Raw genomic sequence first — 17,290 nt, 5'->3', positions numbered from 1 at the left:
TCGGGTCTTGGCATGGAATGTAGTCGATTAGGAGCAACTCTGGACCTGGCCATCAGGAAGGACAGGTAGGTCTTGCAAGGACTATCTTCTGTCTTCATGTACGCGACAGACCCGTAGGCCTTCTCTGAAGCTTCGCAGAACACATGGACCTCTCTGTTGACACTCAACTGGTCGACATCTGCAGGTACATAGCACCTAGGCAGGGTGATGCGTGGCAGGATCTGTAGCTCTCCTTCCCAATTGTTCCAAGCCTGGAGTAGATCTTGAGGAAGAAGAGGGTCACCCCAGTCCCAATGTTTATCCCAGAGGCGCTGGACCAACAGTTTCGCTCGGGTGGTGTACGGCAGAATTAATGTACTGGCTGGTGAGAACCTTGTACACATTCCGCATGGTCGGCACTCCATAGTCCACGGCTCGAAGCTTGTACCCCCAAGGTGTCTGACTGACAGTGCCAGCTGAGGCCTAGGGTAGACTCAATCTTCTTTCTCTTAGGCGAACCAAAGCTCGAGGTTGTCTGTTCTGGCCTCCTTTGGTAGGTGATTGATGATACTTGGCATGTTGCTGGCCCACTTGTGTAGCTCGAACCAGCCAGATGCCAGGGCTCTCGTAACTTGTCCACTGGCTGTCTGGCTTCTGCTGGTGTTTGCACGCTCTGGAGGCAGTTGTCAACGTAGAAGCACCTTTCTACAGAGAACCGAATATCTTCGCCAGGCTCACCGTTTTCTGTGACATGCCTCTGGAAGGCAAAGATGCAGCATTGGCTGCATGTGGTGCCAAAGGGAAGCACCTGTCACTCGAAGACATCAGGGGTCTCTTCTCTCTTCATGTCACGCCAAACAAACCGTAGGAGGGGCCTATCTTCAGGTAGGAGGCGGACCTGATGAAACATCTACTTGATGTCGCCACTGATCCCCCGACGGCATGCTCGCGGAACCGCAACAGTACTCCCAGGAGTGACATACCCAAGGTAGGTCCTGGCAGCAGGGACTCGTTCAGGTTGAGAATCTGGAACTGGTAGGAGCAGTTGAATACGATGCAATTCTTCTAGCTTTAAGTGATCCAATAGGATCTGATACTTGAAGAGCTCGTTCCCGTCACCCGGCAGGAGGTTCCCTAGTGCAATCATCAGTCGACCGAACTCACTTGGGTCTCAGCTGTTGAAGTTAGGGTTGGTTGGCCTAGGCCCTCTGTAGGTCTGCACTGCTGCTGCTGTGGCGGTGAAGCCTCTAGGGGGCTGCGGATGGGGTTGAGGGTCTGACCTAGGTATCCATTGAACCTGACCTGGTCGGCGACCTGGTGGGTACTCTGGTTGCCTTTGGCTGGCAGCTCTTCGTGGCTCATAGGCTGCTGCATGAGGGTGATCCCTTGGAGGAAAAGACTGCCGGGTCACTGCACCAACGTAGCGCTGTGAAGGTGCAGCACTGGCCTGGTGAGGAGGTTGGCTATAGTCCCCATCAGGGTGGTAACTTGACTCTCTGGGACATGGAGAAGGTGTAGCCTCTCTTGGAGGGTGGCCTGGATTCATGACTACTGATGCTGGTCTGCTCTGCTTAGCAGCAGCGGAAGTAGCCTGATACCTCATGGCTTTGAGCTCACTCATCATCTTGTCCAGGAGGTCTACTACTTGTTCTTTCTCTGACTGCTCTGATTCTTCCTATGTAGGCCATGATGGTGGTCAGGCCACTCACCATCATCGCATTCCTCTTCATCATTATCGTACTCCTCACTGTATTCCTCGCAGAACTATTCCTCTAGTTCTGGTGGGGAAATGAGGTGGACTGTTAGAACCGACTCAATTCGTACAGCGGGCCAGATTGTTGTTGAGTAGACTTTGCGGGGGTGTAGCTAGCTGCAGTCGGGTGAAGGAGTGGCTGGAGGCTGCAGACCTTATCCACAAGCTTCCTCATTTCATGTTTAACTCCATCAAACTTGGCGAATTCTCTTTGTACAGCTAGTTGAGATATACGCAGCTTCTCATTCTCTTTCCGGAACTTCTGTAGCTCTGCTTGGTAAGCTGTTGGCAGCTTCCTGTGTTCCCGGTAAGCGTAGGGTGTGGAGGCTTCTCTGCTTACCTCCATGTGCTCTCTTTTTCTCTGCAGGCTGTGGGCTAGCTGGGGTTCTGAACCATACCCTCTGTGGTGATAGCTCTGATGGTCCCTCTCTGGGGCAGTATCCCATTGAACCTAGCGAGTGGATGAGGTTACACGTGACGAGGTGAAGGGGGTCATCTTGGCCGCTCCTTCATGATGAGAACACCACTCCTCTTCTTGCTCATGTACATCATACTGTGCTGTGCTATGGTGTGGTGAAGCGTGCCATCTATGGCTCACATACCCTACCTCGTGATCTTGTATATGTTGTGGTGGCCGTGTCTGACGCTTCGGGCGAACTGCTGGCTATGTGAATGCTTCACTCACGTAGTAGTCTTGCATCTTGCTCTGGGAAAAAGCACTGAAGCTCCGTCTCGAATGAACCACAATGTAGTGGAGGACCTGTTGGACTGTATATTCTTAGCACTATGTGTTCTCTCCCAGGTGCTTGTAAGGGCACAGATGGCAGACAGGTAGGATTCCAGTTGAGGTAGTTTAATGATGATGATTCACATAGAGCAGAAATGGCACAGCACAACACAGTGTATGGCATGACAATTGTGTTAACCAAGAGTGTGTGTGATTTCTGATGGACGCACACTGGCCTTGGCTAACACAAAGAATGCTAACTAAAGGTAATCACAGCAGATGGCTGGAACTTATCACTTGGCTTGTGTACTTTCTCTAGTTACTTCCTTCTCCTCAGTTAGAGATCGTCCAGCATGCTCTGCTCCACATCACCAGTGGGCGGAGCTACAGCTCTCCTATGATGAACATATTGAGCAAACATTTAGTTTTCTTTTACTGTTATTTTTTCCTGTATGCTATGCTATTTAATAAACTGTAGTATCAATCCACAATTGACTAGGACGAGAATTCTGCCCCATGGATAGCATTGATTGGCCATTGAGTGGCCAAGCCCTCGTCATATCTACAATTGATTTATTAATCAAAACCCAGCCCTTTCGTGCCACCACCAACTATTGCGCTCATAATTGCCGCTGTGAAAATAGCAAAATATATTTCTGACCGATAGCGCTACACCATCGGATATTAACCATTGTGTTAGGTTGCTAAAATAGAGCCCGAACACTAAATTGGACGCCTCAAATGGAGTTTGAAATCTTTAGTACAGGGTAATGTATTACTTTCTACAGTCAAATCCTGAAAAATCCTATAGTTTAGGTCTTTCATTGTATTCAATCATTTAGATCTTGTATTTCATTGGGATCTAGGTTATCATGTAGGTACAAATGCATAAGCATGAAGACAGGTGAATTGCACTGAACAGTTCAGTAGATGTGAGTCGACTGTATCCAACTAAACTGAAGAAAAATATAAACGCAACATGTAAAGTGTTGGTCCCATGTTTCATGAGCTGAAATAAAAAAAATCCCTGACATTTTCCATACACACAAAAAGCTTATTGATCTCATTTTGTGTACAAATTTGTTTACATCCCTGTTAGTGAGCATTTCTCCTTAGCGAACAGAATACATCCACCTGACAGGTGTGGCATATCAAGAAGCTGATTAAACAGCATAATCATTATACAGGTGCACCTTGTGCTGTGGACAATAAAAGGCCACTTTAAAAATGTGCAGTTTTGTCACACAACACAATGCCACAGAGCGTGCAATTGGCATGCTGACTGCAGGAATGTCCACCAGAGCTGTTGCCAGAGAATTTAATGTTAATTTCTCTACCATAAGCTGGCTCCAATGTCGTTTTAGAGAATTTGGCAGTATGTCCAACCGGCCTCACAACTGCTGACCACGTGTAACCACGGAGGAGTTTTTCTGTCTGTAATAAAGCCATTTTGTGGTGAAAAACTCATTCTGACTGGCTGGGCCTGGCTCCCCAGTGGGTGGGCCTATGCCCTCCAAGGCCCACCCATGGCTGCACCCCTGCCCAGTCATGTAAAATCCATAAATTAGGGCCTAACTAATTTATTTCAATTGACTAATTTCCTTAAATGAACTGTAACTCAGTAAAATCTTTACAATTGTTGAATGTTGCGTTTATAATTTTGTTCAGTATAGTTACGATATGATACGATGACTTTGACCATTTACATGGTAATGCATTTCTTTTGCTTACCTCTGGAGCCTCCTCTGCCTCGTCCCCGGCCCCTGCCACGACCACGCCCCCGGAACCCGGCACGGAAGGGAGCACCTTCGCTCTTCACGCTGGACACCTCATCACGGTCGTCACGCCATTCACGCTCGTACTTCCCACTGTACCAGTCTGAGAACATAAAATATACTATATATAGAAAAGTATGTGGATTCGGCTATTTCAGCCACACCCGTTGCTGACAAGTGTATAAAACCAAGCACACAGCCATTCAATCTCCATAGACAAACATTGGCAGTAGAATAGCTTTACTGAAGAGCTCAGTGCCCGTCTGTCCTCGGTTGCAAACCTCACTACAGTTTTCCAAAATGCCTTATAAGAACTGTTCATTGGGAGCTTCATGAAATGGGTTTCCATGGCCGAGTAGCCGCACACAAGCCTAAAATCATCAATCTTAACGCTACAGCATACAATGACATTCTAGACGATTATGTGCTTCCAACTTTGTGGCAACAGTTTGGGGAAGGCCCTTTCCTGTTTCAGCATGACAATGCACCCGTGCACAAATCGAGATCCATACATAAATGGTTTGTCGAGATCGGTGTGGAATAACTTGACTGGCCTGCAGAGAGCCCTGACCTCAACCCCATCGAACACCTTTGGGATGAATTGGAACACCGACTGGGAGCCAGGCCTAATCGCCCAACAGTGCCAGACCTCACTAATGCTCATGGCTGAATGGAAGCAAGTCCCCGCAGCAATGTTCCAAGATCTAGTGGAAAGCCTTCCCAGAAGAGTGGAGGCAGTTATAGCAGCAAAGGGGGGATCAACTCCATATTAATGCCCATGATTTTGGGATGAGATGTTCGACGAGCAAGTGTCCACATACTTTTGGTCATGTAGTGTACATGTTAAACACACTCATATAAGCAAATGAGAGTCACTGTTGAGGAGCTACCCATTTATAACGCAAAAGTCAAATTATTATATATAGGGCTGAGCGGTATACCGTATTTTCCTATATACAGGTATTGATACACGGACCCGTTTGGGTTTTACTTTATCTTATACAACGGTATTTCAATGTTTGGTTTGTTAAATGTGTTACGCCACTCCGCCTTGTGTAATGTTCGTTTTTATAGTGTTCCACGTTGGTAACACTTGACAACCAGTCATAACACTGTCATAATATTGTCATAACACTGTCATGTCAAATATATTTAGACCTGTTGTGACATATTGCGTTATTGTATGGCCTACATTATTGTCAAAAAAGCCTACCACACAAGGCAAAACATTCCATTACACCATAGCCTACTTGTCAACAGTATGTTTATGTTATATAAAATTTTCTGAAATTGAACATATTAAATTATCATTGTAATTGTGCACACATTGATGTCATACATGCACCTACCCCAATGCTCTGTTGTTGATGACTGGGATGAATGCAGGAGCAGATGTCAGGAGCAGGACAAGACACCCTCTTTTTGACTGATGACTGACATAAGGGCATGTACGTGATAGGCCTATCAACATTCTATAATTACACTATTTGTTTGTATCTTACTGTCTGCCAACAGCTAGTTTATCTTCCCTTAGCAAGTTGTGGCTAAAATAAACTGTTAGCCCCTAATGCTAAATCACTAGCTAGCTAAAAGTACTTTGTCAGAGCAAACGTAGGTATAGTGCCTTCAGAAAGTATTCACACCCCTTGACTTTTTCCACATTCTGTTGTGTTGCAGCCTGAATTAAAAATGTATGAAATTTAGATTTTGTGTCACTGGCCTACACACAATACCCCATAATGGCAAAATTGAATTATGTTGTAAGAATTTTTTACAAATTAACTAAAAATGAAAAGCTGAAATGTCTTGAGTCAAGAAGTATGGCAAGCCTAAATAAGTTCAGGAATAAATATTTTACTAACAAATCACATAATAAGTTACATGGACTCACTGTGTGCAATAGTGTTTTAAATAATTTTTTAATGACTACCTCATCTCTGTACCCAACACATACAATTATCTGTAAGGTCCCTCAGTCGAGCACTGAATTTCAAACACAGATTCAACCACAAAGACCAGGGAGGTTTTCCAATGCCTCGCAAAGAAGGGCATCTATTGGTAGATGGGTAAAAAATAAAAGCTGACATTGAATATCCCTTTGAGCATGGTGAAGTTATTAATTACACTTTGAATGGTGTATCAATACAACCAGCCTCTACAAAGATACAGGCGTCCTTCCTAACTCAGTTGCCGGTGAGGAAGGAAACCACTCAGGGATTTCACCATGAGGCCAATAGTGACTTTAAAACAGTTAGAGTTTAATGGCTGTGATAGGAGAAAACTGAGGATGGATCAACAACTTTGTAGTTACGCCACAATACTAACCTGATTGACATAGTGAAAAGAAGGAAGCCTGTACATAACGAAAACATGCATCCTGTTTGCAACAAGGCACTAAATTAATACTGCAAAAAATGTGGCAAAGCAATTCACTTTTTGTCCTGAATACAAAGTGTTGTGTTTGGGGCAAATCCAATACATTACGGAGTACCACTCTCCATATTTTCAAGCATAGTGGTGGCTGCATCATGTTGTTGGTATGCTTGTAATCATTAAGGACTGGGGAGTTTTTCAGGATAAAAAAAGAAATGGAATGGAGCTAAGCACAGGCAAAATCCTAGAGGAAAACCTGGTTCAGTCTACTTTCCACCAGACACTGAGAGATTAATTCACCTTTCAGCAGGACAATAACCTAAAACAGAAGGCCAAATCTACACTGAGTTCCTTACCAAGAAAACAGTGAATGTTCCTGAGTGGCCGAGTTACAGTTTTGACATAAATCTGCTTGAAAATATATGGCAAGACTTGAAAATGGTTGTCTAGCAATGATCAACAACCAATTTCACAGAGCTTGAAGAATTTTGAAAAGAAAAATATGCAAATATTGTACAATCCAGGTCTGCAAAGCTCTTAGAGACTTGCCCAGAAAGACTCACAGCTGTAATCGCTGCCAAAGGGGATTCTAACGTGTATTGACTCAGAGGCGTGAATACCTGTGTAAATTAGATATTTCTGTATTTAATTTTCAGTCAAAAAAAAAAAGTAATCCCTAAACATGTTTTCACTTTGTCATTATGGGGTATTGTGTGTAGATGGGTGAGGAAAAAAAGCAATTTAGTCAATTTTTTATGCAGGCTTTAACACAACAAAATGTGGAATAAGTCAAGGGATATGACTACTTTCTGAAGGCACTGTAGATAATACAGCCTGATACCAGTGCAGAGGGATATACTATAAAGCAGGATCAATGCCAGCTAGCCAGCGCACTTCCCTAAATATTCTTCCATACCTTTTTATTTTTTTGATAGATAAGCTTGAAACGCAAATTATCTAGTTGACTCAATAACCAAAAACACATATCTAAATTTAGTATTCTCAAGACCCAGAAAATGTGTGGTTATTTCTGGTTGTTTATCAAAGTTAGCTGGCTAACTCAATGATCCTGTTTTGTAGTATACCCCTCTTGTGTAGGCCTAGATCGGAATGTTTGTGCAACGGTATATTCTAAATCAGAGAGGAATAGGCAAAGCATGAATATTTTAGCTACATCAAAGCGACAATAAAATAGTACATTTAATGTAACATCTAATTAGGGTCCACTGGGAAACACTGACCAACACCTTGGTTCCTACACTGTCACAATAACCCCTCCATGGCTTTTTCATTCCTTGTCATGTCAAACGTTGTATTCAAAGTGCCCACTATATTCCATATTTTGGGTGAAGTTTGATTGAACAGTATAAAACTATCAGAATGGACTAAGCCCCATAAAAAAACCTTAGAATGTATGTGTTGCCACCCTAGGGTCATGCACTACAGTTACTTATAAAGCATATTTAGAATGTTTATTATTCAAAAACCTAAAATACCTAATTATATATGACATATAACCTTTATATACAGGTAACTGCAAAAATAAAAGGAAACACGAGTAAATGAGGGATAAAGGATATTGAAAGCAGGTGCTTCCACACAGGTGTGGTTCTTGAGTTAATTAAGCGATGCCCAGTTTACCATTATTTTCGCTATCATGGCTAGAAGAGAACTCAGCAACTTTTAAAAAAGAGGGGTCGCAAAAGAGCATGGGGGTTTAAAGGGTGTGTGTGTGTCAGGGGGTTTCTGTTGGCCGATAAATCAATAAAAAGCTGATAAATAAAAATTTTGCCAGCCAAATTGTCCGGAAGAAGAAGAAAATCCATAGCAAAATAATGCTTTTTATGCATTGATGGAAATACCAGTCGATGTGCTCCAACTTCAAAGGCAAATCTACTTCACAGGCTAACAAATCCTCAAGCTGCTTGGAAATTAGTGTCGGCTGTGTGCGTTTCTATTTTTACTCACGCAAAAGACACAAGGTCCTCGTAAGGTACTTCAGCTAAGTCTACCCCGACGGAGAGGTTGAGGGTAGAGGGATTTCAGGAGTAAAAACAAAGAAAATATAATTATTGTAAAATTGACTGGGTCCACAAAATGTATATAGTATGTGTAAGCTGGAAGTAGAGGCCTAAGCGTTGTTGTTCACTAGTTTACTCCAATTAGGGAAGGGGTGGTGGGGTTAAGAAGTAATAAAGGGAAATATATATATTTTTAAGTATACGTATATATATATAAATATATATATACACGTGTATATGTATATATTATATGTGCATCATATTACATACACCTTAGCCAAATACATTTAAACTCAGTTTTTCACAATTCCTGACATTTAATCCTAGTAAAGATTCCCTGTCTTAGGTCAGTTAGGATCACCACTTTATTTTAAGAATGTGAGATTTCAGAATAATAGTCGAGAGAATGATTTATTTCAGCTTTTATTTCTTTCATCACATTCCCAGTGTGTCAGAAGTTAACATACACTCAATTAGTATTTGGTAGCATTGCCTTTAAATTGTTTAACTTGGGTCAAATTTTCGGCTAGCCTTCCACAAGCTTCCCACAATAAGTTGGGTGAATTTTGGCCCATTCCTCCTGACAGAGCTGGTGTAACTGAGTCAGGTTTGTAGGCCTCCTTGCTCGCACACATTTTTTCAGTTCTGCCCACAAATCTTCTATAGGATTGAGGTCAGGGCTTTGTGATGGCCACTCCAATACCTTGCCATTGTTGTCCTTAAGCCATTTTGCCACAACTTTGGAAGTATGCTTGGGGTCATTGTCCATTTGGAAGACCCATTTGCGACCAAGCTTTAACTTCCTGACTGATGTCTTGAGATGTTGCTTCAATATATCCACATAATTTCCCTTCCTCATGATGCCATCTATTTTGTGAAGTGCACCAGTCCCTCCTGCAGCAAAGCACCATCACAGCATGATGCTGCCACCCCCGTGCTTCACGGTTGGGATGGTGTTCTTCAACTTGCAAGCAACACCCTTTTTCCTCCAAACATAACGATGGTCATTATGGCCAAACAGTTCTATTTTTGTGTCATCAGACCAGAGGACATTTCTCCAAAAACTACGATCTTTGTCCCCATGTGCAGTTGCAAACCGTAGTCTGGCTTTTTTAAGGTGGTTTTAGAGCAGTAACTTCTTCCTTGCTGAGCGGCCTTTCAGGTTATGTTGATATAGGACTAGTTTTAGGGCCCCGTGTAGCTCAGTTGGTAGAGCATGGCGTTTGCAACGCCAGGGTTGTGGGTTCGATTCCCACGGGGGGCCAGTATGAAAAAATAAAAAAACTTTAAAAATGTATGCACTCACTAACTGTAAGTCGCTCTGGATAAGAGTGTCTGCTAAATTTCTAAAATGTAAAATGTTTTACTGTGGATATAGATACTTCTGTACCTGTTTCCTCCAGCATCTTAACAGGGTCCTTTGTCCTTTGCTGTTGTTCTGGGATTGATTTGCACTTTTCACACCAAAGTACGTTCATCTCTAGGAGACAGAACGCATCTCCTTCCTGAGCAGTATGACGTCTGCATGGTCCCATGGTGTTTATACTTGCGTACTATTGTTTGTACAGATGAACGTGGTACCTTCAGGCATTTGGAAATTGCTCCCAAGGATGAACCAGACTTGTGGAGGTCTACAATTTTTTTCTGAGGTCTTGGCTGATTTCTTTAGGTTTTTCCCATGATGTCAAGCAAAGAGGCACTGAGTTTGAAGGTAGGCCTTGGAATACATCCACAGGTACACCTCCAATTGACTGAAATTATGTCAATTAGCCTATCAGAAGCTTCTAAAGCCATGACATCAGTTTCCAAGCTGTTTAAAAGGCACAGTCAACTTAGTGTATGTAAACTTCTGACCCACTGGAATTGTGATACAGTGAATTATAAGTGAAATAATCTGTCTGTAAACAATTGTTGGAAAAATTACTTGTAAATAAATAAATAAATAATATGCCATTTAGCAGACACTTTTATCCAAAGCGACTTACAGTCATGCGTGCATACATTTTTTGTGTATGGGTGGTCCCGGGGATCAAACCCACTACCTTGGCGTTACAAGCGCCATGCTCTACCAGCTGAGCTACAGAGGACCACAAGCATGTGTCATGCACAAAGTAGATGTCCTAACCGACTTGCCAAAACTATAGTTTGTTAACAAGAAATTTGTGGAGTGGTTGAAAAACTAGTTTTAATGACTCCAACCTAAGTGTATATAAACTTCGACTTCAACTGTATATATATATATATATATATATATATATATATATATATATATATATATATATATATATATATATATATATATATATATATATACACACATATACATATACATATATACACACACAGTATATATTTGCGAGATAAAAAAAACATGGGGGATTGGAAGTGATGCAGACAATTACATTGATGGAAGTTACAATCTATCTGCAATATTAAAGCTGATCTACCACCCCCCCCCCAAAAAAAAGTGTACCCCGACTGGGCAAAATGTGCAAACGTGTTGATTATCCCAATTTCCAGTGTGCCTGCCGAGAGGGGCTTCTTTCTCCAAAACAGAGTAAAGACGGCCTCAAGACCGTGCCCTCTTGATGACAAAGTAACGAGGCCGACGCGCATCGCAAGCTGCTCCAAGGAGTTTGACAGTTTTGACTTCCCAACAACAGCAGCTAACTTTGAGCAGGCTAAGGTCTGCTGCAAACACAAGTAAATTAGAGGCAAATTGTATGTTAGTCAGGCCTGGTCCTAGCAGTTCTGCTGCCACCCTAAGCAAGATCAACATATGCCGCCCGTGTCATGTATAGTATAACGATTTGGAATGGATTGAGAGAGTAATGATGTGTATCATGCGCAATTGGTGCATTTCAGTTGACCTTATTCAGTAGCACTTAGAAACTAAACATCGTTGCCAACTGTTCACATCGGAGAGTTAAAATGTTGCAATCACTAGGCAGCCAACTGCCTATAGTAGGGAGCAGAGTTGTTATCAATAAGCCATGTATTTCACACATGACACGAGTCATGAACCCACGAAAGTTAAAATGACAATAAACATAACATTTATTAACATCATCCAGTAGAACTGTAAAAAGATTGAGATATAATTTGAGTTTTGGAAACAAGTTCTTTCATAAATGCATGGTGCGGGCCTCTTTTCACAGGAGCATTGTAAAATAAGATTCCTCTCAACGAACCAGCCTTTACGAATGTAGTTTATTTACATACGTTTTATAATTTCTTAATTTTGTGGCTGCCTAGAGTGACATCTTTCTACAGATATGGTGCTGAATCGCAGGGGAATGGGGTGGGCCGGCCCTTGCGTTCGTAGACAGCCATGTTTTGTATTTATTAGGCCTAATTAAAATGTTCATGCCTAGGCTAATTAAATTAGAGAGCCCTAGATTGTATTTGCAAACAGCTGTGTTTTGTTATTTATTAATTAAAATGTTCATACAAATAGCCTATAGGACAGGTCGTTCTAAAATTATATTATACACATTTTATATTTTGAAGTTGTGTTTTATTACTGCATAGGAGAATTGTTCTTCTAGGCTAAATGTATTTTTATTTTTTTAAATGATATTCATGATTTATAGCAGGGACGAATACAACAGACAATGTTATGCTTTTCAATAAAACCTGTTATGTTGGTATAAGAAACTTTGTTCTACTGTATTTTATTACAACTTTACAGGATCAATTCTGTTAAGATTAATTAAAATAATCTAAATGTGATTTTGAGCACCGTGGGTGGACGCCCTAATGCCTTACGGTAAATTAAAATGTTGCTGGTCACGTTGTCCGGCACCACATTTTTCTAACAGAAACCCTGGTGTGTGTGTGTGCGTCTCAGTCACCAGATCTCAGCCCAATTGAACACATTAAGGGAGATTCTGGAGCGGCGCATGAGACAGTGTTTTCCACCACCATCAACAAATCATAAAATTATTGAATTTCTCGTGGAAGAATGGTGTCGCATCCCTCCAAAATAGTTCCAGAAACTTGTAGAATCTATGCCAAGGCACATTGAAGCTGTTCTGGCTCATGGTGGCCCAACGCCCTATCCTTTATTTTGGCTGCTACCTGTATATCCCCGATGGGTACTGGTCAAAAATAGTGCACTATATAGGGCATAGGCTGCCATTTGGGATGAAGTCAGGCTGGCATAAGGGATCAGGTTGGCGATGGGAGATGTCACTCACCTCGGAGGTCGTTCTTGCTGTTGGGGGGCATCCTGTGCACCTCGTTCTGACGGGTGTTGTTCTTGGAGGCAGAGCGCTCTCTGGGCCCCTCAGACTTCACCTCGATCATCAGCGGCACCCACTTATGCTTGTTTCCTACACACACACACACACTGCTGTTAGGGAGGCACCTGTCTGTCAGATTTCTACAATGAATGTATATCTTTTTTTGTTGTTGTTGTTGTCCAAGACCAAGCGTCCCTGTCTGCAGTGAGATGCAGGCAGGCAGGGATAGTATGAAACTAGTTGATGTGTGTAGGGGGAATGACAGAGCAGCACTGAACAAGCTGCACTGTAATTTACAGTGGGGAAAAAAGTATTTAGTCAGCCACCAATTGTGCAAGTTCTCCCACTTAAAAAGATGAGAGAGGCCTGTAATTTTCATCATAGGTACACGTCAACTATGACAGACAAATTGAGAAAAAAAAAAAAAGAAAATCACATTGTAGGATTTTTAATGAATTTATTTGCAAATTATGGTGGAAAATAAGTATTTGGTCACCTACAAACAAGCAAGATTTCTGGCTCTCACAGACCTGTAATTTCTTCTTTAAGAGGCTCCTCTGTCCTCCACTCGTTACCTGTATTAATGGCACCTGTTTGAACTTGTTATCAGTATAAAAGACACCTGTCCACAACCTCAAACAGTCACACTCCAAACTCCACTATGGCCAAGACCAAAGAGCTGTCAAAGGACACCAGAAACAAAATTGTAGACCTGCACCAGGCTGGGAAGACTGAATCTGCAATAGGTAAGCAGCTTGGTTTGAAGAAATCAACTGTGGGAGCAATTATTAGGAAATGGAAGACATACAATACCACTGATAATCTCCCTCGATCTGGGGCTCCACGCAAGATCTCACCCCGTGGGGTCAAAATGATCACAAGAACGGTGAGCAAAAATCCCAGAACCACACGGGGGGACCTAGTGAATGACCTGCAGAGAGCTGGGACCAAAGTAACAAAGCCTACCATCAGTAACACACTACGCCGCCAGGGACTCAAATCCTGCAGTGCTAGACGTGTCCCCCTGCTTAAGCCAGTACATGTCCAGGCCCGTCTGAAGTTTGCTAGAGTGCATCCAGAAGAGGATTGGGAGAATGTCATATGGTCAGATGAAACCAAAATATAACTTTTTTGGTAAAAACTCAACTCGTCATGTTTGGAGGACAAAGAATGCTGAGTTGCATCCAAAGAACACCATACCTACTGTGAAGCATGGGAGTGAAAACATCATACTTTGGGGCTGTTTTTCTGCAAAGGGACCAGGACGACTGATCCGTGTAAAGGAAAGAATGAATGGGGCCATGTATCGTGAGATTTTGAGTGAAAACCTCCTTCCATCAGCAAGGGCATTGAAGATGAAACGTGGCTGGGTCTTTCAGCATGACAATGATCCCAAACACACCGCCCGGGCAATGAAGGAGTGGCTTCGTAAGAAGCATTTCAAGGTCCTGGAGTCTCCAGATCTCAACCCCATAGAAAATCTTTGGAGGGAGTTGAAAGTCTGTGTTGCCCAGCGACAGCCCCAAAACATCACTGCTCTAGAGGAGATCTGCATGGAGGAATGGGCCAAAATACCAGCAACAGTGTGTGAAAACCTTGTGAAGACTTACAGAAAATGTTTGACCTGTGTCATTGCCAACAAAGGGTATATAACAAAGTATTGAGAAACTTTTGTTATTGACCAAATACTTATTTTCCACCATAATTTGCACATCAAATTTTTCTCATTTTGTCTGTCATAGTTGACGTGTACCTATGATGAAAATTACAGGCCTCTCTCATCTTTTTAAGTGGGAGAACTTGCACAACTGGTGGCTGACTAAATACTTTTTTCCCCCACTGTATCCTGCTAGACCAATCAGGTTTTAAAAGGTTTCATGGCTGGGATTGTGAATGGGAATTCTAATCCTATTGAGAGATGAGAAAGAACATCCAAAAGAAATACCTCACGTTTTTCTTGGTTGACTATGCATATTAAACCCCCCCAAAAAGCTATTCAGCCTGAGATGTAGTTCCCCTTGCTGGCCAGCAGGCTGTGCCAGTGGTCTGTTAGTGGAGTGTGTGTAAGGCCCGGAGACCACAGCGAGCGCGTTGGACACAAGTGACTCCCAGTAAGAGTGATGTGGCCCTGTTCCTATCTGCTGACGGCGAAAGTGAGAGAGAAACAAAAGATCAAGAGAGCAAGAGAGAAAGCTAAAGAAAGAGAGCGAGAGAAAGAGAGAGAGAGAGAGAGAGAGCAAGAGAGAGAAAGAGCAAGAGAGAGAAAGAGCAAGAGAGAGAAAGAGCAAGAGAGAGAAAGAGAGCAAAAAAGAGAGCACGAGATAAAGAAAGAAAGAGCTGAGAGAGTGAAAGAGAGCAAGAGCGAGAATGAGAAAGCGAGAGCGCAAGAGAGAGCGAGAAAAAGAGCGAGAGAGAGCAAAAGAAAGAAAGAGGGAGCGCGAGCGAGCGAGAGAAAGCAAGAAAAAGCGAGAGAAAGAGAGCGAGAGAGAGAGCAAGCAAGAGAGAAACCAAAAGCGAGAGAGAAAGCGATAGCAACAGCAAAAGAGCGAGAGAAAGAAAGAGCGAGAGAAAGAGCGAAAAAGAGTGAAAAAGAGAGCACGAGATAAAGAAAGAAAGAGCTGAGAGAGAGTGAAAGAGAGCAAGAGCGAGAATGAGAAAGCGAGCGGGAGCGAAAGCGAGCGGGAGAAAGAGCGAGCGGGAGAAAGAGAGCAAGAGAAAGAGAGGAAGAGAGAAAGGGCAAGAGAGCGAGAGCTATGGAGCCATATAGCTGCCAAAAGGTTGAACGTACGTATTGTTAGGATCGTAAGAAAATCCATAAGTAAATTGCTAGGATCGTAAGAAAAGCCATGCGTGAAACATGAAACGTAACCGTTAAATTAGATCTGTAATGGACATCCCGAGAGGCGCAGCATCGCAGTGCTAGAGGCATCACTACAGACCCTGTTCAATCCAAGGCTGTGTCTCAGCCGGCCACGACCGGGAGACCCATGAGGCGGCGCACAATTGGCCCAACATCGTCCGGGTTAGGGGAGGGTTTGGCTGGCTGGGATGTCCTTGACCCATCGCGCTCTAGCGACTCCTTGTGGCCGGCCGGGCGCATGAGACTACGGTCGCCAGCTGTATGGTGTTTCCTCTGACACGTTGGTGCGGCTGGCTTCCGGGTTAAGCGAGCAGTGTGACAAGAACCAGTGCTGCTTGGCAGGGTCGTGTTTCGGAGGACACATGGCTCTCAACCTTCATCTCTCCCGAGTCCGTACGGGACCTGCGGCGATGAGACAAGACTAACTACCAATTCGATATCACAAAATAAGGGAGAAAAAGGGGTAAAACATTTATCTTTTGATCTGTAAACGTACAAACCCTATGTTACGACTATGAGTTCAATTACAGATCTTTTTTATACGTACAAACTTTTGTCAGGAATGTGGCATCTGCAAAGGCCATGAACCGAACGTAGCTAGTCGAAGTTAGCTAGTCAATCAAGCAACTCTAGCCCAGACGTTAGAGTTGCTTTGCAGCTTCCGGTTTCATTTCCAAAATAAAAGTCTAGAGCTTGTTTTAGAACGGAATTTGATAACGACGTTCTATCAGTAGATGGCGTAGTATAGGTTTGGGCGTTCAGCAAATGACTTGTGTGTGAATGATACTATAAAGACACAGAAGATCCTTGTCTAGAATAACTGCCTGAGCTGCAAAGTAGAAAGTAAACATGATATAGGCTAGGCCTATTCCACTAACTCAATCCAATCCAATCAATCCAATTTTATTTGCCACATGCGCCGAATACAACAGGTGTAGACATTACAGTGAAATGCTTACTTACAACCAACAATGCAGTTTTTTAAAGAAAAAGTAATAAAAAAAAGTGTTAAGTAAATAAATAAAAAGCAAATAACTAAAGAGCAGCAGTAAAATAAAATAACAGTAGGGAGGCTATATATACAGGGGGGTACCGGTACAGAGGCAATGTGCGGGGGCACCGGCTAGTCGAGGTAATTGAGGTAATATGTACATGTGGGTAGAGTTAAAGTGGCTATGCATAAATAATAAACAGAGTAGCAGCAGAGTAAAAGAGGGGGATGGGGTGGGGTGGGGGGGGCAGTGCAAATAGTCCGGGTAGCCATGATTAGCTGTTCAGGAGTCTTATGGCTTAGGGGTAGAAGCTGTTGAGAAGTATTTTGGAACTAGACTTGGCGCTCCGGTACTGCTTGCCGTGCGGTAGCAGACAGAACAGTCTATGACTAGGGTGGCTGGAGTCTTTGACATTTTTTAGGGCCTTCCTCTGACACCATATCTAAATATGCCATGCTGTTGTGTGTTATTTAATGGCCATAGAATTGCATAATTTATATTTAAAATATTATATATTTATATAGGGGCTACTGTGGTGATCATGTAACCAGTATTTGGGAGCACGG

General features: G+C 42.8%; 1 protein-coding gene across 6 annotated transcripts in view; it reads right to left on the bottom strand.

Annotated features, from left to right (window-relative positions):
- Window positions 1-17,290, bottom strand: part of LOC121574108 (la-related protein 1) — a 150,119-nt gene that overhangs the window by 46,992 nt on the left and 85,837 nt on the right. For all 6 annotated transcript variants that reach the window (XM_045222681.1, XM_045222680.1, XM_045222678.1 and 3 more), the window contains 2 exons: window positions 12,828-12,962; window positions 4,191-4,337 (listed from right to left, as the gene is read on the bottom strand). In XM_045222681.1, coding sequence (XP_045078616.1) covers window positions 4,191-4,337; window positions 12,828-12,962 — 282 coding nt within the window. The remainder of the gene's footprint in view (window positions 1-4,190; window positions 4,338-12,827; window positions 12,963-17,290) is intronic.

The sequence above is a fragment of the Coregonus clupeaformis genome, chromosome 9 (genome assembly GCF_020615455.1).
Source record: "Coregonus clupeaformis isolate EN_2021a chromosome 9, ASM2061545v1, whole genome shotgun sequence".
NCBI classification, from domain to species: Eukaryota; Metazoa; Chordata; class Actinopteri; order Salmoniformes; family Salmonidae; genus Coregonus; species Coregonus clupeaformis.
Note: the sequence above shows the minus strand (reverse complement) of the source record. Positions and strands in the feature narration are given on the sequence as shown.